The following is a 26,943-nucleotide window of genomic DNA, read 5'->3' on the forward strand; positions in this document are numbered from 1 at the left end:
ATGCAGTTTGGGCAGATACCTGTCTCACTTCACGGCTTGATGGAAATGCTTGCGGTTCTTGCTAAAGCCACACTGTCGCTGATGCATTTCAGGGGCAAAACATAAACAGGAGCTGGTGAGCCAAGCCTTGGTGTGTGGAGCAGTGAACTGCCACTCAGCTTTTACTGCTGAGTAAATACAGCCTTTCCCAGGGACCTGCATGACAACATGGAAAGCAGGGGAATGCCATGTTCAAGAGTAGGGAAGTTTGAAATACCAATACCCTGGCGAAACCAAAACCTCTAGCTCTCATTAATTTACTCTTCCAGGTCTTGCAGTTTTGCTATGTTTTTGTTTTTGTTAATGTCAGGGCAGTGGTGACATTTTTAAGGGTGTGGGGGTTGGGTGTGGGATGGGTTTTACATCACAGCCATATTTTTATCTGGAAAAAAAGAATCCTGCTTCAGTGTAGACGCAATCTCTATGTATTCAACATAGCTCATCTCTGGCCTTCCCGCATTCAGACACATGCTGCTGGAAACTCACTGAGCCATCTGGAATTCATTAATGCCTCTGTATCCATTAAAACCCAGTCCACATGTTCTCATTTAGTTCATTTCAATAATGCCACTGTGGAATTAGCACAATGCGTATTGTTTGTATTCAAAGAGCCCAGTGTGTGTGTGTATGTTATTTTTTGGTAACTTAATTACATTATAGAATATTTCTAAATATTAATAACTTATTGTTTCATTACAAGGTCAAGCCTAAGAGTACAATACTTAAATTAAGCAACAATCTCAACAAATTCCATTCAGACCAGAAAGCATTCAGCAAATCCTATCATCTCCATCAGTGATCTTATATACTAGTACTGAGCAGTATAATTCAAAAGGGATGATGCAGTTTCTCCTTTCTGGGTGAAGCATGGAGGTGTGGGTGCACTAATGAGGTAGACTGATTTGGAGTGGTGCATTTTGAAAAAGCCAGTTATTTATAAGCCCATGGAAAGTGTAGAAATGATCTCAGCCTCCTTGTAAATCCACTGACTGCTGGGTTCACAGCATAGGCAGGCATGACTTTTTGTTACAAATGTTACAAATGTAAAAAAAGAATCAACATACTAACTCCACTTTAAACATTACAATTCAATTGGATTTGCCACTAAGACACTATTAGTGCCACTATTTAGAGCATTACACATGTAAATTTTATTATCTAATCCATCCACTAAGCCAGAAGTTATATATCATTTCATTTACTGGTTTATTAATAAAATACCATTAAAATGTTGTTTGCAATTAAAAACCCAATTAAATCAAATTCTTCAGTCAGGGATTTGTGAATCACCAAACGTTTTAGCCACAGAAGGCACAGACTTAGAAAGCAGTGGAAAGCCCAAAGTTCAGTTTAATGGCCTAACAATGGATGTCTGAGAGCATCTAGAGACCAATTTGCTGACCAAGGATGTGTCAGTTACAAGCAGCTGGAAATTCACTTACGCAGCATTCCCTCTAGCTCCTGAGAAAATCCGGAGAGGGGCTGATGGAGGAAGCAGAGGAATATGTGAGCAGGTCTCTCTCCGCTGTGGCTCTGGGGCAGGTGCTGATGGGGAGGCTAACAGCTAAGTGATGGGGCTCCACCTGCACTGTGTCTACTGTGGGGCCTGTGGTTTGCGAACAGTTCCCAGAGATCGCACAAGTGCATACCACCATGTCATCAAGGCAAGATTTCATAATAGTAGCTAACAGAAAGAAGGACCTTTAAGAGTATGCTGTGAAATATTACTCATACAACTCAACATGCTGTGATTTGGACTGAAAGCTGGAACATTCCAGCTGCTTTCTTGCCAAGAAGGCAGATCGATGGGCTTGAAGACTTCTGCAATTCAGAAAAGTTACAACTGGATGGTATCTACTCCAGCAGAAAAAGTATAAGCTGAAGCACCTTGGGAAGGGAAAGTGACCGAACTTTGACACTAACAGATCAGCTCCAACCCTGTAGTGGGGACAGGGAATCATATGCTAATCAAAGGATCTCTGTACTTGTTGTGTAACAAGCTTGTGAATAAGGGCTCCTGGCAGTTACCTCTGAAAGGTGGCCCAGTGAATGGGGCCCAGCGGAAGGTCTGTCTGTCTGAGCCAGTGTGGTGCAGCTGGCTGCAGTGCTTGTGTGTTTGTTTTTCACGTTGCTCTTTGTACAAGTACTCCCCCATGGCGTCTCTCTGGTGACAGAGTAGTGACACACAGAAGAGCCATTCATGGGCCGCCTGAAAAGGACTTCACATGGACTTTGCCAAATTACAGCAACAACACTAAAGGGACAAAAGACACTATAAGAAAGTCAAGAAAAGCCAATTATGATGAGCCAGTCTTGTATGTTCGGTTGTAATTATGTGATGTTTGCAAGAGAGCTGCAGGTGGCTTTTATTCTCTGTCTTGTGCTACACTGTTGATTATGAATTTCAGCCAAGGGCACCTGGTTTATGGAGTACTTTGAAGCACACTGTGGATTCATACCTTTAATCAAGGTATTCTGTATTTGAATAGAAATATGCATATACATTTTTCTCTGTGCAGAGAAAGAGAGTATGGGAGCAAGCATTAGCAATATATATTTTTCTGTGTGAAAACAACAGTTAGGATAAAAGATAATAATGTGCTTGGTATCTTTTTACCAGCTTGTTGAGTTCCATTAAACACCATCATATACTGGATCAATAAATGCTAATCTTTACCAGAGGATACCCAGCTCTTTCTGCCAAACCTTATACCAAGAGTTACTATACTTGTCAGCGGTGGTCTAAACAGATCCACAGACAGCAATAAGCAACAAAGCATTCTTGTTCAGCTTTATCTAATTAAAGATGTAGCACATCTGAGCCTCTGGACCCCAGTAATTTGAGTAATTCGATTCCCAGGTATTATGGTTTGCCAAGAGGCCAATAAGTGAGAGCAGACATGACTAATTTAGTGACTTGGGAGGTAAACGGAAGCATCTATCTGGAAGCCAAATCTTGTCTACAACTTATTAAAGAGTTAAGTTCTTCTCCAAGGACCTGTAAAATCAATGGAATAAAATGATTCTGAAAAGCACTTACTAAAGGCCCTCTCTGGTGATCAGACCTCATTGAGAATCTGCTCTAAAGACAAAACTGGGTGTCTATAGGCTGAATGGCATAGCATTTGCCATTTATGTTATTTTTCACCACTAAACTTGCCAAAAGAGGTTTGGCCGAGCTTGTGAAAGTGAATGGTCTTGCAGCTGTTGGAGCCAGTATTGGTTCTGAGAAAGTTCTGCAGATTGTGGTTTGCACCCCTGCAAACATGCCATTCTACTGTCACGACACAATGTACTGTAAGTTCCAGTTTCTGTTGAATGTTCTGGATGATCCCACAGATGGCCAACAATTTGACCTCTCTGACAATAACTGACATGGTGTTAAAGTGAATAGAAGCATCTTCAAAACAGTCTTCACCCCACCCCCTGCCAGCCAGTGTTTAGAATAAAATAAAACAAATGGGAGCTTTTTTGAGTTAAAAAATAAATCAAAAACTCAAGTGGAGAAAGTGAATCATCTGTTTTCAGGCTGGATGTCAAGTCTCAGCCCATCTTCAGAACTTGAATTTTCCAGTAATTATCATAAGTTCTTCCAGGCACGGAAAGACATTGAATGAGTACCCATCATTAACATGACTGTGGGTTGGCACCGTGTTCTCAAATGCAGGTCTGTTTAAATGAACACCTTTATTCAGAAGGCTTACAAGTTCTACAGTGCTACAATATCAGCCATTTAAAAATAACATCTCACTCACTCTCACTTGTAGTCTAGACCTGTGAACTTTCAAATCCCTGTATAGTGATGATTAGGCTGATGTAATTCCCTGCTGTGCCTCAGACGAATACTGGCTTGCGTGCGTTAGGATCATTAATCAAAATTATAACTCATTGTTTTATACAGCCATGTTTAAACAATTTCACATGTGAAATCAACAGACTCCAAGCAGTGCTTCCTTTCTTTACTCTATTGTTTTGAGGCAGTTGATCATTTTCCTAGTGAATAAAGTATAAGAATTATGATTTTTGAAGTAATAAATCTGAAACTCTTTGTACAGAGTACCATTGTCCCAATTATATACAAGAGATACCATAGGCAGCTTAAATCATGTTCTTGATAGACATGAGTAGTAAGTAGTGAAAGCCAGCGACAGGTGACATTGGCCAACTGAACACTTTCTCCATAATGCGCAATAAAACAGGCCAAACAGAGAGGACACTGAGCACATGCTTTAAAATACCAGGCACTAGTTTCATCCAAAGACCATGTACAAGGAGTAATCACTGGGCTTTGACTTTTATGAACAAAACTTCGTGACATGGTGTTAATTAGAATTTAATTGCTGTGTTGAAAATAGACTAGGTAATCAGGATACTGTCTGATATTTGTTAACTTTCTCGTCCAATCAAAGGTAGAATTAGCACCTGTTTTCAATTATATTACTGCAGTGTCAAGTTGGGGGTACAAAATTATAAATCATGTCTTGCATCAAAGAAAATGTGCCTAAATTAGAAAACAGTTATAGTGAGGTACCAGGCACTCAATCTATCCATGAAGATCGTTTATCTTCATCAAAGAGAGCTATCCTTGAGAAACTCAGCAGGGGCATGAAATTGAAAAATGCAGAGAAATGTGATTGTTGGGAGCGATACTAATTCATTACCCTGAACACCAGGAGCCGAGGGAGCCATTTGTTTTCATTAATGTAAATTCAAATTATGTCTGTGATTAAAATGTGACTTTGACAGGCAGAGGGGCCTTAATCCAGCAGACAGGTCTGATGAGACCCTAATTTGGGTCACTTGTTCTCAGCAGTGTGAGAGAAGCTCTTTTCCTTATCACCTTCATTTTGTGCTTGATTTACTTCTGAGAAATTCAAATTGATGGCCATGGCACACCGAATGCATCACTCCAGCAAGCAAAGATGGCAAAGTCATAAGATAGCTAATAGGAGACACAAAGAGGCTGTGAGAAATAATTTCACTCTGAATTCAAGGAGGCCAGACATATAATCTTCATTCAGAATCTCAGTAACATTTGACAGAACAAAGCTGAGAAGTAGGTCACTGTCATAAAGATTACATCAACCAATGCTGAGTGCTCGGTTCATCACTCAACTATCTAGGAATGGTGAAGGAGCAGCAACGTGGAATGCTGTGGTAGCTCACCCTTGGGAATGATGGCTAACCCTTGCTGACATGGTGGAAAGTGAGTAACTTTATCAGATGTGAGCTGACAGAAATCATTTGATCAGCAGGCAGACTTGACAAATTCACTTCTTCTGTCTTCATCAGAAAGGACAAAAGCTTAGCCTAATGGGATTTGCCTCAGCATGTGTTAGGAGATGCAATTGTACACAGTGATCAGACAGATATAGTGAATAAGTGGGTATTAACCCTGAGCAAAATTCATGTACCTTTGGATATTGCAGTGAGTTTGGGATTCAGCACTCACATATCTTGATGATGTATGTGTGAATGAAAGTACAAAATGTTGTCTTTACAGTTATACCCCTATGAAAATCAATATGCAATAGAACACACACACACACACATACAAACACACTCATGAATAAGAACATTGCTCTGAACTTCTGAACTCTAAGGCATACAAAAGGATTTGTGTTTCAGTATAACACTGTCTGAATACTTCTATGCTAAGTATCTATGCTATGGTATGCTAAATGGTTTCCTCTTGCTTCACTTCATTATTTGCTTCACCAGCCTTGGTGGATCCTTCAGTCAGGCTGCTATAGCACAGCTGAAACAAATGGAAGGCTATTCATGTGATTCTATTTCACCTAATACTGTCCTGAGAGGTTGGTGTGCTGTGTGGCCATGCCTCTTATCAACTGCCATAATATGTAGGTTCCTGAGTCTGTAATGAAAGGCTCTTTGTTTGGGTCAAGAGAAAACACTGTTGCCAATGACATCACCAGCAAAGAGGATGGAACTAGAGAGGCTGCCATCATCGCTGAGGTAAAAAAAAGTGGCTATGCCAGGTGATGATTTGTTCAGACTGCATCACAGACTTAAATACTGCTATGTAATACACATCTACTATAATGAGTCTCTAAAAACAAAGTGTACCAAAACAGTCTACCAGTAGATGTCAGGAGTGGTTTCACTGGTATTCAAAGACTTTGGGATGCTTCATATGAGATATAATATAATATAATATAATATAATATCATATAATATCATATAATATATATTGCATGCACATTTATATACTCTTTATAAATAAGAAAAACAGATTAACTTTTTAAATGTTAAAGCTTTAAATTGATGGACTGAAAGCATTAGAGGCATGTAGAACATAGACACTCGCAATTGTCTAAAGAATTATAACTGGACGTGAAGAGGAAAAAAACTCTTTCATAAATCCTCTTCTTAAAGTGGAAATGTACTTGGCATATTGAGCACAGGGAGTAGTGAGATCATGTTAAATTACACTGGTTATTTGTTACTACTGGCGATGACAAGACCAATTTGACTGCATTTCACATGACACTTATGTATTTTATGCAAGAAATAAAGTGTGTGTGTGTGTGTGTGTGTGTGTGTGTGTGTGTGTGTGTGTGTGTGTGTGTGTGTGTGTGTGTGTGTACCCGCACATGCATGCCTGAGTGTACAGTATGTGTGTGAGTATGTGTGTATATAACATTGCCTTCCTCAACAGCATGTAACATATATTTGCAATCACACTGCTCAAGTGTTTTATCTTGCTGAAATATAACTCCACAGTTAGAAGGGGCTCACAGACAGTGATAATGGAATACGAGAGCTTCATCAAGCACACACACAGCCCTTTCTCATACAGCAGCCAAATCCACTCAGATTACTGCATTTCCACATAATTCATCATAGCACAAATCAAAAGCAGGAACTGTCGCCCCAAGTCTTGCAGCTCCAGTTTCGTCCAAATATTAGTCGATAATCATGAGAATCAGCCATAATGATTTCACAGGGCACTAAGGTTGTTTGCAAAGGGAGCTAAGGAAATGAACACCAAACACAGAAGGAGAAGGTAGGAAGGTCATAATGGTTGTACATTTCTCCAGCTATTTAACTGTGTAACAGCTTTGATTCCTACAATCTTGGTTAAATTTCACAATTTTTTGTCTTTGTCCAAAAGCAACAGAAATTGTAGCAGACTGAAGGAAAGGAAGATGGTGATGAGGGAAACTCAGGTGCTGTATTTTCACATATGGAATCCCCATCAGTTCCCAATGACCAGGTTGTTCTTTTTCTGAACCTTCCTAAAGCAATGCTCGCCTGATGTATGCCTCTTCCTCTAACTACAAAGTACTGGGGAAGAAGGCAAAACTGAAAGATCTTCGCTCTACTTTAGCCATTTATTTGATGTTTTCTGTGTTTTTCAGCAGGGTAGAAAAATATTAATGTTAAAGAAATGGTCTCATCCTTAAAGAGGGTTATATTGGCATTTTTTGTAGTAGCTTCATCTTGATATTGCTATCTATGCTTAGTACTACAATGTGATTTGTAAGTAAAATAGAATAATGTATACCTAAAATCAAGCTTTCAACAGGATCACTGTAAAGTTTACAACTGAGTCATATAGAACAATAGGAATGATATGAAATACTGCTTCAGGTAAATAGAATGTCTGCAGTCCCTGAGAGCAGAGACTTTAACTTTAGAGTAAATGAAGTCACCCCTGCTTTTTATTGCAGCCATATAAGGTCACTTGCTTTGTGGATCCACTGGGCTTTAAAGTCATTAATATCACACAACAATGAACTCTTACTTGTCTGTGTTTTGAAGTGTGAAGTTCACAAATTGTTAGCCAGTGTTGAAATATTAGGTTTCCTACCTCCGGCCATACAGCATCCAAAAGGCAGCGGTGGAGGTGAGGGCATATGTGCCTGCAGCGAAGTGCAGCCAGCTACTATTCTCTCTGTGAAATCCTGAGAATATTTTCACTTTCCATGACTCCACACCACTTGCTAGCTTGGCAAGAGTAAAGCAGTAGAAAAGTGGCTGGGTACACCTTTGCCCATTAGCCCTGGTTTTAGGCCTCTTCCATGTCTAAAATCATGTTATGCAATTCAATATTCAAAATGTCTGAGCAATTAGAAGTAGGGATGGTTATCAAATGATGAACATTAAGCAGAAAAACAAGCCAATCAAATAATCTGATTTTCAACACCAAACACATTTCAAACTAACACCTCATGCAGATATTTTTTTAATAATCTTCACTTTTGACATGAAACCAATTGACATGAAAAATATTATGGTTACAATATGTTATGCAAAGACATTCAATCACCCTCTAACATACACAGAAATAATAAAAAGACTATAAGACCATTCACAAACCTTGTGTAAAGATTTAGTTTGAGGACATAGAAGCCAAAATTCTATTTTCATATAACTATTCATGTCACAGTTATTTTCTACCTTGCTACTACTATCACTGCAAATTGTTTTAAGCATAGGCATTGCATATGTCTGAGTCTGATAAAAACCTGAGCAAAGTGTTCACATTTGTTATATATTCCTTCATTTTCTCTATATCCGAAATAGTTCCAGATTGTTTCCTTTAGAAACAATACCTGGAATTATCATCCAGGGAGCAGCAAAGAATCTCTTAAAATATACTACAGTTAAAACTGCAGTACCATTACACTGGATGATCATGATAAAGATTTCTGACACACATCGTGTACAGGAGCATTTAAAATAGTCTTTGGTCTTTGAGTCACAACCACTGCCATCCGTGGGTGAGTGTGACTAATTAGTTGTAGAATGGCATTTCTACATGGTATGGCCTGTGGCAGATTAAACTCATGGGTGGCACAGTGGGGAGAAATAGTAGGCATTGTACCCAGCACCACCAGACTCCTGCGTCTTCCATAGCCCTAAAGCAACAGCTACCATTTTAGAGACCTTAAACATCTTAGCAGATTAGCAAAAACAAACAACAGCTACAATTATGGCAAAGCTGCCCCTATTCTACTCATTTTCCCCAAATCCCCAAACTAAAGTATCTCAAAAAGAAATGAGAGTTTAGCACACAGATTAATACATTCTATACAGAAACATGTAGTATGGATATATATTAAAAAATATACAAGACAGTTTGTACATAAACTAAACAACTCTTTAAAAAGGTGGGGTAACATTTCCAAAGTCATAAATAACATAGACTTGATTACTTCTCCTTCTGAAAAAGAAACAAACAAAACAAAAAAAGCACCTGAATTAGCTGTTACATTAAGCAAACAATGAACTCCCTGTACCACAGTCTACGCAGTGCAGAGTTGCTGAGAAAAGGCCAGACTTTGGTGCTGCAGAGCATACTACAGTACCAACAGAACATTACTATGATGTGTTCAACAATTAGTCCTTACCATATTCTATGATCTTAGATTTATACATGATGTGTACACAGCCACACACACTTGGGAGATGCAAGGTTTCACAGGCTTACTGAGAGCAGACTCCTGGCAGTGAAATGGGAAGCCAGAGGCCTCTATGAGAGGTGCAAAAATATCAGTTTGTTCCAAGATAAACTCACTCTCTAAAGCCTTGACATTTACCCTGGCCCTAGCCGGAGGGCTTGCACTTTACTGGGAGAAAGCCTTTTTGATGGAAGGTGCCGAGGCTTCCGTCCCTGTTTGAAGTGTGCTAGGAGCACGGGTTGGGGGAGACACTGGCTTTTTCCGCAGTGGCCAGCTCTGCACATAGTGTGCTGAGGGCTATCCCTGTTTGAACAGGAATGTGTGAAAGCTCTTAGGGAGGGTGTGTTTATTCATGTGAAAATTAGAGGGGAAATCTGTTTTCAAATGAGTTTTTTTTAAATGCATTGGTTTTTTTGGTTTTTTTGCCACTTGAGGAAATCCTCAGGGTAAGTTTATTGGTCACAGCTGCCCTTTATACACTATGGTGAGATCTTTATATGTAACTTGAGGGTAAAATAAAAACCTTAGAGAGAAAATGTGAGCCTAAAAATGTTAAAAATGTTAAATATGTTAAAGATTAAAAACTTTAAAATTATTTGGTTCATTTCTAATCTGTTAATTTATGCAGATAATCAAATGAAAGTCACAATATACTGTAAAAGAAGAGCAGGATCCTTGCAGCTTTTTTACATTCAGCCTCCTTAGCTTGTGTTGCATAAGTCAATTTCTCAAAGCATTTCTTCACTTAATAGAAAGCCAGTTGGCAAGTTTTTTCTGGGGTCCTCTGTTTTCTTAGGAGCTAAAGTTTGTAGTGGTTAACACTAATACTGCAAAACTCAGCTAAACATGAACAGAAGCTAAATCCCAGCCCCTACAGATTGATTTCTTTGGCACATTTAGTTGGAGTAACTGATGATTATATCTCTCATTTCAGGTTGAATCATTTCGTTGTACTTACTAAATGTCTGGACATGGCTACAATGCTGGGTTGATGATTCAGACCTACAGCATGAACAGAAACTATGTTTGAGAGGAAAGAGATCAAATGGCACCCAGCCTGCAGGTAAAAGACATCAGACAGCACATCACACCTGCTGCTGGGCTGGATACTGCCCCAGCTGACATCAATTACTCCCTAGTTAACACCACCATGCCATTAAAGTGACACGCAAATACCACCAGGGATCACCAGACTCATCAATCTCCTTCTGTCACTGAGCTCTGAGATATTCCAGCACTGTGGCAAAGAGCTATAGTGCCTTCAGAAGCCCAACACTGACAGGCAAGCCTCTAACTCACAAGCAAAGCCAGGGTGAATTTATTATCCTTTCTCCTTTGACATGTTATGTATTAATTTATCTTGAAATATGAATATGTGAAACACTTTTTAGGATTTCTGCATTTTCATTCTCCATTTCCCTTTGCTTTGGTCAGTGACAAAGAGCTCACAGTTACAGAAGTCTTTCACACTCCTGAGCGTGCTGTGGGACATGCTAGTTTTGCTCTGTTTGCTTTAAGGCCCTGTCGACCCACCGCGCCTGTGCGGCGTGTTGATTCTACCTCTCATTAGGGGGAGTACGCCCTGGCCAGGAAGCTTTTCGTCCTCATTCCACCATCTCTCTCTGCATCGAGGCCTGTCACTGGGATGAGACTTTGGCAGCACTCGAGCATGGCTGAGTCTACTAGCAGAGGCCACGGGATCCTCATGTTTTTTTTTTGTTTGTTTGTTTGTTTGTTTGTTTTTTTCTTGCAGAGATCCTTGCCTTCCCAGCTCCTCACCCTGTGGACATATTTTCAATGTGCCCAGCAGGTCCCTCGCACTCCGCAATGGCAGCTTCATTCACAGGCTGAGGCAACCAGCTGGTGTGAGAGCTAAAAAATAATGGCTCTATCAGCTCCAGTCGCCTGACCTGCAGTGGAAACACACGTGACACTTTGCAAACTTGAAGCAAGGATATGTGGGGGGGAAAATAGGCCATTTGAGGGACTATAAAAGGGTATTATGTCTTAGACTCATGAGAAAGAGAGGGCTCTTAAAACAGTCAGCAGTACAAAACACCAAGAAGCAGAGCCAGCACATTTCAGTGCAACATTCACTGCCAGTAACCATTTATTCTAGACCCACTTTATTTAAATATAAAAATCATTACCACTGCTGAGACTAAAGTTTGCTACCATGCTCTTGTTTATATTACAACTAAATAAAAAATAAACAAGAGAGATTTTTTTTTTTGCATTCTGAATTTTTTAAAAGAGATTTTAGACAAGACTAGTTAAATATTTGATGTCATTTTTAGCATTATTTAATCAGTATCAGTCCAAAATTGAGTTTACATTGGTAATCTCTTTTCAAGCCACTTCTGTTGTTTTATATTTTGGCCTGGAGTGTTCATTATACTCTTTAATATTGACACAAGTCAAAATGTCAGTGCTTTCAACCATCATCCTTTAATGCACTTCCTGCAGCATTTAGCCCTGTGTTTATGTGCATGCCTTTGAAACCTTAGCAAACGCACAGACCTCAAGACAGACTATCAGATCAAAGAGCACAAGTCAGCCTATTTCATACCCCCAGAAGTTTCATTTTTGATTTCATTTGATTAAGGGCAGGCATTTTGATACTGTAGATTGTTTAACACCATCATCAACACTCAGAGCTCAGGGAGAGGCTAAGGGCCAGGAGAAAATGGTCCATTCGGTTCAAGGCAAACGCACACAGGGAGCAAGAAGGCCTCATCCGACTTTCAGCACAAGTACTAAATTACATTGCCCTTTCACCTTAGTAAGCACTAGATTAATGTGAGGCATTATTTACAACAATACTCACTCAATCATCCTTGTGAGAGCACATACCCAGCTGTCCTTGATTATTCTCAGTTCACACAGAGCTTACTATCAATGACTGCACCAGCATCACCTACATGTATATATTAATATGTGTGTATTGTATGTCATATAATTTTACATAATTCAGTTAAACGCACATTGTGTTTTCTATTATACCAACAAAGTGGAGATGGAAGACAGAACAACATGTTTAAAAATGGCAGCATTGACATTGTCCAGGTCTGAGCAAAAGCTTGATGAAACAACCCCGGACAAATTCTTTATCTTGCCTTGACAACCCCACAGCAGGGGAGAACTGGCCTGTCTCTCTCTTCCAGACATCTCACTAACCACAGCAAAACTGTACATGAAAATATTGCAGTTTTTAAAATAGTTAAAATAAGTCTTAAAATAAACTTTCTTTACCTCAACTTTCACTCACAGTGTAATGCAACTATCATTATAATTAAAATGTGCATTTTTACATTATTTTTTAGTTTACCTTTTGGAAATTATAACAAGCAGTCTTCTTCCTTTTCGGAAGGGTTCTGGGAGGTGGAGGAATGGGATTTTGTGTACTGTTTGAGTGTATATTTATTGAGCAAAGGTGTTGGGGGATGGTTCTGGAAAACCTGGTTTAACACCTCACTAGGGCTGCTAGCCCACATTACGTCTGGCTTCAGGACTCCAACAAGGTGGTCTAAACTATGGACCTACATTGTGCTGTAAGCTGAAATACCACAGTCATAATCTCTTACTCTGTTCAGCACTCCAGGTATGTTCATCAGTGAATGAGGCCAACATGAACTGCTTTAATACTATACAGGTCCTAAAGACCAAAGGAGCATTGGTTATCAAGGCTGAAATCATTCCCACCTCAAGACGAAAAGGAAATCCTTGGGTATTTAGAAATACTCATTTTGATTTTAATCACACTGAGCTTTTGATAAAATTTTCAATCAAAACCAGTTGACTGTAAAGTTGAGACACAGGTACTTCTCTTGCTAAATGCTAAAAGTTTCATTTTTATAGCATTTTACACTTTACCAAACCAAGCCAAAGGAAACCTGTTACAGCTAAGGCAGTCTCTTACAATTATGAATAAGCAACACTGCTTTAATGTTAAAAACTTTTACAGCCTTTACATGTGCATTTTATTATTAACTCCTTTTGCAAAACTCTGGCATGCTGTTTTTTTAGCCATAAAACTGATCCAGTCTTCATCTTGCCATCCATATTTGAGCTGATCCAGCCTGTACACCAGACTCAGAGTGCAGACGTGCACAACAGCCCTGTGCCATAGCGTATGATTGGGTGATGGGGTGACTTTCTGACCTGTTCACATGGCTAATAAAACATTCATAGAGAGAGAGGAATTCCAGTGTATAGTTTTCCCCTGTCTGTGATGTTTGGAATCCTGTGGAGACCCCATAGAGTGCGTCATTCTGTCTGCAAACAAAGGCCTGCTGTTCCCCTCCGGATCATCATGAGCTAGACCTGCAACACCAACTGCCTGCCAATAAGCTAATCAAATATTTTTCTTCCTTCATAAAATTTGTCTCAAGAAATATATATATTTTTTGTATTATAACGTTACACCCACCCCACCAAAAGATCAAAATAAATACCATCGGGTATTGTACCATAGTTCACGCAGATGGCCAAGGGTTTTGTGAGGCCTCTAATGTTAATGGAGGGGGAAAGACTGAGCAAAGGTTGAATTCAACTGCTCTTGTGATTGCCTGCTTTGTCCCAGTTGCCTGGCCTGCATACGTAGAAATATGCCCTTAAAACCTCCCTTTAACACACTATGTTATTATTTGGTTTTTAATTGGTTTGTGACACTGTAATGTTTCACTTTAATTACGTTCCAACTCTGTTGACAAAGGCCAAAGAGACCATTAAAACAATAAAGTCTCTCTGTGTATTATCCCCGAGAATGATTTGTGATAGCCTTAGACAACAGCTTCTTACTGAAAGGGCATTTTGAAGTGTGTTTAAGTTAAACCACTTGGCACAAGGGGCTCTTCCCAAAAAATAAACATCAGAGGTCAGACATATTCCTGCAGAAGTGATGTCTATTTACATTTCTGACACCAAAGCTTTTCCCATGTGTTTTTCCTCTCAATAGACACTTTGTCTAGAGGCAATAGACACTTTGTGTAAAGACTTCTTTAGACAGAAACCACAAAAAATTATCAGCCATCACAGTTAATACAAAACAAAGCATTGATGGCTTTGCATCAATGCTTTGTTTTGTATTAACTGTGATGGCTGATAATTTTTTGTGGTTTCTGTCTAAAGAAGTCTTTCAGTGGCTATGAGTCTTAACATTTCCTAGCAATAAGAAAGGAAGGTGTTTCTCAACAGCTCAGAAATAAATATGACTTTATTTCAAGGGTAACATAATCCCTTTGGAATAGGAGCCACTCTTGGCTGAGGTTCAAGCAGTTGGTTTCTGGGTCTTCAACAACAATTTCTTCATGGAACCCCACCATACGCCACCTTCTCTGTGTAAAAATGTAGCATTCCAGGGAAGTTAGCCTTGAGTCTTGGCTTGCTAATATGTATTATGTATTTGTCATCAGGAAAATTAAGCAAGGCAGTCTCCAAATTCAGTGTTGATGTTGTATTCACAAGGACAATTATATCCATTAAAGTCCATTCTGTGAGCTGGTGTTTCCTGAACATGTCCCAGAGGCCATGACCTTGACCTTCACTAGGAGCAGTTAGAAGCTGGAAATCACACTCACAAGTCCAAAAGCTAAATCCTTTAACTGTTCCGATTTTGCTGAAGTATTACTGGATCATGAAATTCTACAGAGAGGATGGTGATAGCTGACTAATGGCTGCATTGTTTTGCATCTAGTGTGAATTACTTCAAGCAGGTTTAATTCACCACCAAACAAATTGTATTTGCTCAATATCTAATGACTTGCCAAACAGTTGATACTGTAACTACTGTTCCAGTAAGTTAGAGAGAAATGATTTGTAACTGCTGCTCATCTTCAGATCTTCTATGAAGTAAAGTAAGACAAAAAGATCAAGCTCAAAGTGAATTCATGCATTCACAAAAATGTAACAAAATATTTTAGTGACATGTTATAAAGTTTTGTTTCTGTTTAATAGATGATTGAAAGATGCAGAAAAAGCAGATACCATGTCTATCATGGGCATCATTAGCAGGTACTTATTCTAAAAAATCAAGCCTCATCAAGTGCCCCTGTGGCCCACACTTCACCTGGACTTCATGCTCAGTGACATCCCCCTTAAACGCAATACAATAACTGAGTGTTTTGAGATTGAAGTCCGCTCCCTTATATACCTCAGCTCTCCACCCCAGCTTCCTCAGAAAAAAAGACCAGTATCACATGTCTGCAGATTCATTAGTAACCACGAGGGCTTTTATTCACTTCCTCTGTTGAAACAAATGAGTCCTCCTTCTCCAGTCTGTTATTTTCATTTTACTGGGGGGTTCTTGACTGATATCAACAAGGGCTGACACAGCACTACAACTCTAACTTATAGGGGTATATAACCTTCATTTTCTGTTAGACTCAACTGTATGGTGTCATAGAATTTGTAATATTTATTACAAATATAAAAAACCAACAGTGGGATTGGCCAGTGTTGTTGCTTACCCCTGTATCCCCATGAAAGCATTTATCAAATGTATCTACTATTGTGATTCTTTTTGCTGCAGCCTATATTCTATGGCCTCAGGGAATCTGAATACCCAGAGGCAGCATTACTCTTCATTCCCCTCTCTGTCACCTAAGCAGTTTATAAATTTTTATTGGCTAGTGTTTCAAACACCCCTACTTAAAAACAGACAGGCAAGGAAATGTGTTGCCTGTATCTAGACATTTTAAGTTGGATTGGGCAGTAAACTCATCTTGGTCTACACCCTGTATGATTAGATGGCTTTTGTATTATATCACCTAAGAATGTCTTTTTGGAGTGGGGAGGTAAAATGAGGGATAGCAAAATGTGTTTTTGGTGGTTTGTTTGTTAGGTCACTGGGAAATTACATGAGCTGGAATTTGGAAGTTGTCATGTCACTTTCAGGGAAGGAATTAGTGTCATATATTGCAGTTGGTTGCTTAATAAACTTCAGATCTCATCACAGGTAGAAGTATGCAAAGTACAGAATAAAGAAACTGGACTCAGTTATTGTGGCAAAAATAGTGTGCACTGTTATCCTCATATCTGCTTCAGATTCTAAAAATAACTCACATTTTGTCATCCAAAAAAAAGGTACACCTTGGCAATTGCAGACATGAAGAAGTGATATGTGCTGGCTTTCCTTCTATGGGTCTGCTGGTACTACTGTACAGTAGAGAGAACTTACTCTCTAGAGACTTACAACAGCTATAGGAGGAAAAAAAAGTTAAAAGTAGATATTTTTCTCCAGCAATCACTGAAAATCAATCTGTCTTTATGAGGAAGTGGTGTATTTACAATGTTTCATGCATGAAGGTAATGAGGATTATATGATACAGTTTTTAAGTTTTGTCTCATGAAGCTTTTTTAGGATTTTTACAAAAAAAAAACAAAAAAAACAATGGTAACAATAGCATTTTAGGAATTGTGAAACCTGTTTAACCTGTAAGAATGACATAGTCAAAGAAACCATTATAATGAATATTGATTATTAAATTGTTTATCATTTTTATACCAAAAAGTGCAGCTAAATAGACCATTCAGAATCCTGAAAACAGAAAATAACATTTTAGAAAGTCTTCATATCCACTGTATCTGCTGCACATTTCAAACTAATGGAAAGATTGTGAAAGCTATATTGGAGCAGTAGTTATCATTTCACTTTTTTTGTAACACTTTTTAAAATTAACACAAAATGTAGCACTTCTATAACTTTGTTTAAATGTCTAATGTCTGTTTAAATTGAACAGTTTGTAATGAAATGCAAATTTCATTTCCATTAAATGGATAATAAACCTTGTACTTTTTTTTACCATTATACAAATAAAGTTCCAAATAAACTTAAATGTAGGGATTTTCAGCATTTGAATACTGTATGTCAACAGGGGTCCATTTCATGGGACAATAATTGGACAAATCATTGTTTCTTGGCCAGCTATGTGTCATTACATCATCCATCCATTGCAGGCAAACAAATGGTCTAATGTTGATTCTAGATGTGGAATTTGCATCTGGAGTCTGTTGTTGTCTCTCAGCATGAGGTCCAATGAAGTACCAGTGTGAGTATACAGCAGACTGATCTGAGACTAAAAAATCATAGACACAGACATTTGGTGTAATTGTTTTGTATAATGTAAGGAAGCAAGAAATTATCGGTGACCTTTGCAATAGCAAAACAATCTATCACCACAGTAATGGATAACTCAAGAATGCTTTCAATCAGAAAGAAAAAACTGCTGAACAGATCATACCATCATCCAGGAAACCATCCATATAACTTCATAGGCTTTACTACATGATGCAAACTACTGGTAAACCTCAAGAATAGAAAAGCAATGAACATTTGCAGAAAAAAGGAACTGCTCATAATCCAAAGCATCCTCCCCATGTATCAAAAAAGGTGACATAGGCATGTGTGGCTATCAGTGGAATATGTTTTTCTTTAGTGGGTGAGACCCACTCCTCAATGATCTCTCAGAAGTACAGACCATAGTACAAGTATTTCATTTGTTGAAAGTTAATGAAAGGCACCTAACATTTAATGTAAACAAAATAACAGATGGAAGTTGTAATGGTGAGCGGTAAGGAGGCGGACACAAGTGCGGAGAAGAGCGAGATTTACTATGGGCAAATCCAAAATCAGGGTCGTTTAATAGTCCAGGGCCATATTACCAACATGGAGAGCACGGGGATACATGCTCAAACAAACAAAACACACGAAAGCAAACAGGGGAACAGGCTATAACAAAGGCTAGGAAACACTTGGAGGCTAAGAAACACAAAGGCTAGGATAAACACAAAGGCAGGGGGGACAAACTTACGGGCTTACAAAAACATCAAAACAACCAAACACATAAACGCAATGAAGCCTAACAACCACAATGATCAGCCAACACACAGGGAACACGGCAGGGTTTCAATACATGAACTTAACAAGGTAGAAATGAGGGACAGGTGTAAGCAATCAAATGGGAACTATGACATCATTTTTGGAACTTGGAAGAGTCTAGAAGAGGAATGATATTCAATCTCTAAATGATTAATTTAAAAACAGCATTTCTTTTTATTTTGTTGGGGAAAATGGAGTAACTACAAATTTTTTGTGAAGTCATTTCCTCAAGGCATATTCTTGTTGAGAATTACAAGCCTAAATGAAACTGAGAGATGTCAGAAAGAGATCTGTTTGAGTCTGAATTCAACTGAAAGGCATATGAGAATTCAGCTAAGCCATGCCTTAAACATTTCCTCTAGGAAAATCAGTGTAATTGGTTTACCTTCAACACTGAATTAGAAGCCATGAATTACATGATATGATGGATGCATAAATATGGTCTTTTGTCTGAAGCTCCCTGCCAAGTGAAGGCTAGGGGTCAGTAGCAAGATGGCTTAGCTGTCATTTACCTTATTCAGCATGTCAACCTGTCACAGAGTCATCATCATCCCAGACCTCAACTGACTGCTTCTGCCAAGAAAAAATGAATTAATGTACTAACAACCTACAATCAACTACACCTACAATCAATGATACACAAAAGATTTATAGATATGCATCATGTACTACTGATTTACTGAAGTCTTAGCTTACAGATGAGCAAAGCTAACATATGGCACTCAAGAAATAAATAAACCTCATGGTCTTCTTTCATGAAGGCATTTAGCATGCACAAAGCAGGGTTTGTCCCTAGGCTGGACTCTACACTAAGAAAGGAGGGGTCAGTATTGAAGGATAACTAATTCTGATTGACAGGAAGCCAAAGATCAAAGCCAGGAAGCTCAGCAATCCCAGTAGTGAGGGCTAAAATCATGTTAGCCACAAAGCAGCAGCAGTGGGCCTGTGCAGCCTGGACAGCATCAGAGAGTTTTATTACCTCTGGTCCAACATAATGGGGTGCACTGCATCTCCCCACACAGCCAAATGAGCTCATCCCCTCTGCTGAGCCACTGGCCTGAACTGGACAGACAGGAGGGAAGCAGCGATGTTAACGGAACTCTCCCCAGGACCGTGGGCACATCACTGACATGCAGTCACTTTTTGGATCAAATTTCTATGTGTATGCTCTCTACAGAAACTGGTCTGTTTTTGTTCTGTTTCATGAAGGGCAAAGAGGGAAAAACACTGTTATAAAGCAAGTGTGATATTAGAAAACACTTGTCAAGTTGCAACTTTCATCTATGCATTTCTTTGTACATACTTAAATTCTCTTGGCATTCATTTTCTGATTTTATTAGAGCTCTTATTGAAGGGCCAAGCAGAAATAGTTTATGTTCAGTATTGGAAACTACATTCCAAATCTGCATTAGGCATCAGTCTACTGTGAATGCTTTATCTCCTTGGCTCATGTGTATATTACATAGGTATAATATAACCTGCCATAAAAGCTTTGAAAAAAGCTTAAATAGCATTTCCTTATATTGTATTTCAGGACAACTTTTTAGAGGACAATAAGTCTAGATGTCAGTAACTCCAAGACCAAATTTTACTCTACAACTCTGGGATTCCACTTGCAAGCTGAAAGAAACTATAAAGAAGAAAAGAACACATTTATTAGAATGAAATGTTTGAAATGTTCCATTGATTGTGTGGTGGTGTCTAAAGAGTGGATACATTTATTAGAATATCTGAAATGTTTGAAATGTTCTATTGCTTGTGTGATGGTGTGAGAGCCCAAGCATTTGGAGTATGCCTGAAGTGATTGATGAACAGCCAGTTAGAGTAAAGAACTGCAGGGCCAATTGTGTTTCCCTCACATTGCTATATAGCCAACACAAACTGGGAAGGGCAAAGACAAAACAAAAGGCAGCCAGTAATTTATTTGCTCCCTTTCACAAATGACTTGCAGTTGCTGACAGTTACAGACGGATGTTTCATATATATTTTGCATCAGTGCCATGCTCACAGTGAGACTTGGAAATATGTCAGTATCACAAATTACCACATTAGAGAAGATGAAGATAGTTTTAAATCATTTGTGATAAGCTAACACCCCAGTGACAATTAAAAAAAAAACTATGATGGTTAGGTCATGTGAAAAGCTTACAATAGAGGATCAAAAACAGCCTTGAAAATGCTTTCATTGGATAAGTCATTAGAGCTAATTAACTGCATAGTTTAAAAAAAGGTTTCTGCATAAAATGTTTATTTTTAATAAAGATGTTGTACAAAAATCAGTGACCACTTTAAGTTTTAAATTAATTTCAATGACATGCATGCAGCAACAAATTGTAACTCAAATGAAAGTAACACCTCATTAAGGGCATCAAACTGCTAAAGCTTTTATCAGTGCAAACTGTTGTTTTACTTCTCAGAAGAAATACACAAAGAAATGTTATTTCAATATAAACACATAAAAAATTCAAATACAAAGTATATAATACATATTCTTCATTCATTAAATTCCCACATCTTCACTGCTTCCCAACCACTAACAGATTTGTTTCTTTTACATATATACACTATGAATGGATGGGAGGGCAGTGTTTAAATAGAAATAATAGCACAGTTTACAAGCCCATGAGGCCACTAGCTGTTTGGTAATAAGGGGCAAGCATATTAAAAGCATGAGCCCCACAGAGTTTGTCTTCTTAGCCAGGAACGTCTCCTATTTATTACCATTATTTCTTGGCAAGATACTTAATTAAGCAGCCATTCATATGAGAGAAAAAAACAGTATGCCAAAATGGACCAACACTTTCATAGGTACAAACAAAGATGCCAGTGAGTGGTTACATCCAAGAATCGAAGGTCTTCTGTGACCCAGAGTTAATTTGGATTCCTTCACCCCAGTAGTCTCTTTTCTTCAAGTGTAAAAGAGGTGCAACTTTCTGAAGCCTAGCCACAGCTTGCCAATAAAAAACTGGGAGTACAGCAAGGGAGTGTTAGCTCTTCCCTTCACAATTTATTCTCTGATTCACTCAGTAACAGCGTCCTAGTGGGCTCTTGGGCTTTAATGCAGATTTAAGGCACATTCATGTATGAAGTGAAAGGGAGTCTCCAGTGGCGTCCCCAAGGGCCAGAGGAGGTGTTTAATGGTGTGCCACTACTGAAACAGCCAGGCTATTAAAGCCCTCTCCACTGGACCCCAGTGCATTCAAAGAAATGCATTGTAGGCATGGAGGTGCACACATGGCAAATAGATAGATAGATAGATAGATAGATAGATAGATAGATAGATAGATAGATAGATAGATAGATAGATAGATAGATAGATAGATAGATAGATAGATAGATAGATAGATAGATAGATAGATAAAACCAGGTGATCAAACAAGGTGATCGACTCATTCCCTGCTGGGTGTCATGAACTGAATGCCATTACTGAAAGCAAACAAAAATATATAAAACTTGAATTGAATGACTTGCTTTATATCAGCATCTCATGCAATTAAACATTTTTTTTAAGGTTTTAAATATTTTACACTAAACAAAAGAATATTCTAGCTTTCTGTATATAACACTATTAAATTTGGCATATCATTCATTCAATGAAACTTCAATATATATTATAAATTATTATTATAAATATATTATATTATATTTTACTTACAGACAAAATGAGGTAGAAGATAGTAGGCCTCAATGCATTAAGCCGGAAAAGATTTTTAACACTTGTTGGGGACAAAAAGAATTTGTTGCAAACAATAAGATATTGCTTTTACTGACTCTAAATAGAGCAGTGACTCTACATCTGAGTGTAATCCCAACATATCTAAGAAAGGTACCTTTGAGGGACAAATACAGAGCTCACCGTCATCACTGAAGTTTCACAAGTTTCTGTCGGACCGGTAAAGCCTACTGTAGTTAGCTCTTCACAGCTCCTGTTGGTTGGTAAGAGCGTACGTCAGCAAATCACTCAGCATATGGCTTGTCCCATGCTTTGTGGCCAGAAGAAACAAGTAGATATTCAACAGGTTAACTAAGGTATAGCAGAATCGTTGGTTGTCAGACTTGACTTTTTATTACTTTAGCTCTTAGCTGAATGAAAAGGAAAAACAACCTCAAACGGAAATGATATATATGGCACTGTTTTTTCAGCGATGATGACTACGCATGAGCAATCTACATAGGATAAGATTTTTAAATCCTTTAGATCGTTTACGCGCTGCTTGCTATCTCAAAACCCCTTAAATCTTAGAATTGTTTTTCTTTTGCTTAATATGGCGTTTAAACAAGTCTTTTTGGTGCATCTGCTAACTTTTTGGATCAGTTCTGTACTTAGCTGGGCAGCATCAGAATCAGGTTTGAGAGTTGCGCGCGACAGTGATGTGTTGGATATGCCAACTGCTCTCGATCACAGTTCGACAGCGGACGTTGTTTCACAACATATGTTCAAGCTCTACGATAAATACAGCAGAGATATCCATGGATCTAAAGATGAGAATACAGTGAGAAGTTTTAAAGCTAAGCCTGGTAAGTTGGTTTATGTTCCTGTTTTTTAACAGAGTGCGAATTCTCAAGTTTTATAATTTTACTGTTGTAATACATACGTACAGTGTTCTGCATATTATGGCATATTCTCAGTGGCACATACTGTGGAAAACTGAATAGCATTTGGAATGTATTGCTGTGTCAACATCCCATATGCGTGCTGGGTTTAAAATTTTCAGAGGCCATTATCCACGTAACTGTTCATAAGGGGGTAACGCGTCCCCTGCCATTAGCTGTCGTCTCAGAGACTGTCTATAATGATTTAAACTAGACAGACACTTTGCAAAAAAACTATGCATAATCTCGTTCAGTATGTACGCCATATGCGTACAATATGATGGTTACACCAGGAGCACAAAAGAAATTCGAATTTCAGTCTATTTTCATTCATTCATTCATTCATTCATTCATTCATTCATTCATTCGTTGCAGTTCCTTAAAGAACATTCATTAATTGACAATACTTTAAAAATAGGGTTTAGTACAAAAAATTAAGTCTGTGACAGATCTTGATGGGAATTAAGAAATGTGAGAGATTAAGAGATTACATTATTATGATCTTCTAAGTAGATTCATAAGGAATCTTAAATAATCACATCCTTGTAATACTAGCTGCTCAAATGTAATATATTATCACACTCTTTTGTGCTTTCTTAGCAACCTGTAGACTGAACAACAAGCTTGTTATTCAAGTCCATTTTCATGATGAATATGTAACTCAGCAATTGCTGTCCATTTCCCTGCAGAAAACATAGAGCAAAGAGTTCTGTACCATCTGAATCTCACTTCCCTCCAAGATTCGGAAGTGATTCTTACCAGCACACTTCACTTCTTCTTTGACAAACGTCCACGCCAGAGGTCCTGGTTCTGCAAGCGCTTCAAAAACCCCTCCTGTCACATCCAGAACCTCCACCACTTTCCCTCTTTTCGTCTCCTTTTCCGATGTCCTTCTGCCAATACTCCTGTGGGATCATCTCTTTGGAACATCACTTTATATCCACACAGAAGGGGGATATGGCATACCAGGGATATATCTCATATTATAAAAGAGGCAAGACATAGGAATCATTTTATGATAACACTGGAGTTTGACTATGGAGAAAATTATCAGAGGTATCAGGAACAGCTTTCAGCATCTATCCTCCCATATATACTTGTATATGCCAATGACCTAGCCATATCAGAACCCAACAGTATAGCATTGAGCTTACAGCGGTATGATCCCTTTCCTGCAAATGAGCAGACTACTCAGTCTCCAAACTCCTCACCTGATATACGGGTCAAGCGGGACTTATATTTTGCCGACCCCATTCAGAACAATGAACTCCCTGATGTGGAATATGACAATTTCAAGCAGCATGATATGTGGGAAAGCACTTACCTGGTACTGAAGCCAAAGTCCTCCAACAAGGAGCGGCGAAAGAAAGGCCAGGAGCATGCTGACGGACTGGGCAAGTCTCAGGTTCTCAGCTTTGATGAGAAAACCATGAAGAAAGCACGGAGGAGACAGTGGAGAGAGCCTCGCAGCTGTTCCAGGAGGTACCTCAAGGTGGACTTTGCAGACATTGGCTGGAGTGAGTGGATCTTGTCCCCTAAGTCATTTGATGCTTACTACTGCGCTGGAACATGTGAATTCCCCATACCTAAGGTCAGAACAATCGACAATACACTGGACATTAGGAATTCACATATGTTAGAACGAATAGTTCAGACATATTGAAATATTTAAAAATGATTTAGAAAGCCTCTAGTAGCCAGAAACTCTGAACAAAGAATCCCTTCAGAGGGTATTCAGTTCCAGCATAACTGAAGCACATAAGCTTTATGTGTAATTACATTCACATAATGTTAACCTTAATGGGGGAGGGGATGGGCTTTTGAACACATTTTCTTGATTTCCTTTCTTTCCCCTACTTGAAATAAACCAGCTGTGGAAATGTTCAGAATAGAGGGTGATATATGAAAACTGTTTCTTCCTACTCACTAAACAGAACCAAAATAAAATTTGTTTTATTTTAGGTAAGATTTCTAGGTATTTTAGGTAGGATCTTTATCTAAACTTTAAATATTTCTTCATTCTTATTTTGTTTTGTTTTTTTCTTTTAGGTTGTTCGCCCTTCCAACCATGCAACTATCCAGAGTATAGTGAAGACGGTTGGTATCATTCCAGGCATCCCAGAGCCCTGCTGTGTACCTGAGAAAATGAACTCTCTTGTGGTAATGTTCCTGGATGAGTCCAAGAACATTGTATTAAAAATCTACCCCAACATGTCTGTGGAGACGTGTGCCTGTCGGTAGATTCAATGGTCATTAGTATGGTCACAGATATGAAAAGACAAGACCAGAACTACAAGTGAATAGGCATATTGCCAGTAGTTCACATCTATTGTACAATGCACATTACAAAGTTACAAAGTTACATTGATGAGGGCCATGCACCCTCCATGTACACTGTTTATTGTGACCTCCGGTTTTATAAATCAGTAGTTTCTTTTTTATCTGTGACCTGTGTTTTTTTGGTGGACACATTTCTATGAGAAAAATCATATGTGTTAAATGTATTAACAAAATGGTTTGGATGTTCATCAGTTATTGTATTGCTGCTTTCTTTATGTATACAACATCAAGTCATTATGTTGAGGCACTTCTTTGGTCATGATTATGAGTTTTGGGCTATACTCTGTATCATTCATACACCAGTAAAAGGTTTAATTATTGAAATTACAGTGTAAAAATGTAGTGGTGGAAGAAGAGTTTGTTTAAATGAAATGTTTGGAATTAAACTCTATGTCAGTAGTAAATGATAATACTCTTAATGCTGCAAGTTCAACAATAGTTAATAAATGCTTGATATTTGAGTTACTTTATATAGCATATAAAATTCAAAACACATACAAGTTTCTGAACTGAGTTTTCATGTCAAGAATGTATAAAATATCTTAAGCAGAACTTATTACTTTGTGATCCAGTCTCAATACTACTAAAATGGCTTTGCTAAGCATTGAACTAATTATAGTCCACTTGTACTGAAAAGTTATATTTTATATTTTTCAAAGTGGTTGTATATCAGAATCAGACTACTCACTAAGGTCATGGATGTTTCTAAATCTTCTAAGAGTTTGTGTTGCTCTTAGATACATAATACAAGAATACAAAACCACCCCAATCATGAATAATGATGTGAATGTCTGCTATAATCTCTATATTCATTTCTAAATAGTATTTAATAAGTTACTTAATTCTGGATGAATGTGTCTTTAAGTAAAATATGTTGATTCACTATGATATATTTTAGATCATGCTGTATTTTTGTACGTTTTAAATTATGAAATTAAATTAGCCATATGTATGGTAAAATGTAGAATAAAAATATATACATATATCAAAATTGCATTACTAAGAGCCCTTTTTGTATACTAGCATGCTGTCCTGCTGTGTTCTAAACAAAAGTTTAATTCACAAGCATTTCTTTTAAAGATCACTGCGTAACAAGCAGAGGGCATGCATTTACTCTATGAAAGTATCACTCTCCACTTCAACATCAAAGAAAGGTACAGGTGGGTCTTCCCTTCCCCCATCCTCACTTCATACCCACTTCAAGAACATCAGGTCTCTAAGAACAGGATGTTAACATTTTCCCTAACAGATGATGTCACTCATTTCAAACACCCTTTGGCTAAAGATATGCTACTGACAGCAAACAGAAAAGTTACTGTTGAATTTGAATAGTCGGAATTTGTTTGAGCTATAAAAAGAGATGCCACTTGAATATGTCATGTTAAGGACTGAGGTCTTTTCTTCCACTAGAAGACTTGCTGTTTTATTTTTCTAAACCTTTACTATTAGTTGATTATATTTCCAAAATATGTGTTAAACACTTAAACGGAAATTTGATTGTTATGAGACTTTTTAAAGTTTTGTGTCTTGTTTATGACTGCAGTAGATTTATTTCAAGTTGTATGTTACAGTTAAAATGATTTTACACTGTTCTGCTGATGAGAGTGGACTTTTTTTAGAAGCTGGTGATAACATGATGACAGCATGAATCTGTTTCTTTTGAAC

The 26,943-nt window shown here is 38.1% G+C and overlaps 1 protein-coding gene and 1 long non-coding RNA gene across 2 annotated transcripts; one reads left to right on the forward strand and one right to left on the reverse strand.

Annotated features, from left to right (window-relative positions):
- Window positions 1-20,311: 20,311 nt before the first annotated feature.
- LOC118242194 (uncharacterized) lies at window positions 20,312-23,829 on the reverse strand. The gene is made up of 3 exons (XR_004776635.2): window positions 23,698-23,829; window positions 22,001-22,271; window positions 20,312-21,771 (listed from the first exon to the last, which is right to left on the reverse strand). It is a non-coding gene; the product is annotated as an uncharacterized LOC118242194 (long non-coding RNA).
- Window positions 22,259-26,316, forward strand: gdf10a (growth differentiation factor 10a). The gene is made up of 3 exons (XM_027009533.3): window positions 22,259-22,863; window positions 23,628-24,529; window positions 24,988-26,316. Exons 1-3 carry the CDS (start codon window positions 22,611-22,613, stop codon window positions 25,177-25,179), a joined length of 1,347 nt encoding a protein of 448 aa, XP_026865334.1. The 5' UTR covers window positions 22,259-22,610; the 3' UTR covers window positions 25,180-26,316.
- Window positions 26,317-26,943: the final 627 nt, after the last annotated feature.

This window comes from Electrophorus electricus, chromosome 12, assembly GCF_041902795.1.
Source record: "Electrophorus electricus isolate QZ-2024a chromosome 12, ASM4190279v1, whole genome shotgun sequence".
Taxonomy (NCBI): Eukaryota; Metazoa; Chordata; class Actinopteri; order Gymnotiformes; family Gymnotidae; genus Electrophorus; species Electrophorus electricus.

What these genes read in the sequence shown, in the direction of transcription:
- gdf10a (XM_027009533.3), top strand. Translation starts at nt 22,611, where the DNA reads ATGGCGTTTAAACAAGTCTTTTTGGTGCATCTGCTAACTTTTTGGATC. An exon ending in AAGTTTTAAAGCTAAGCCTG is followed by an intron (nt 22,864 to 23,627) that starts GTAAGTTGGTTT and finishes ATTTCCCTGCAG; the next exon opens with AAAACATAGAGCAAAGAGTT. An exon ending in GTGAATTCCCCATACCTAAG is followed by an intron (nt 24,530 to 24,987) that starts GTCAGAACAATC and finishes TTTTTCTTTTAG; the next exon opens with GTTGTTCGCCCTTCCAACCA.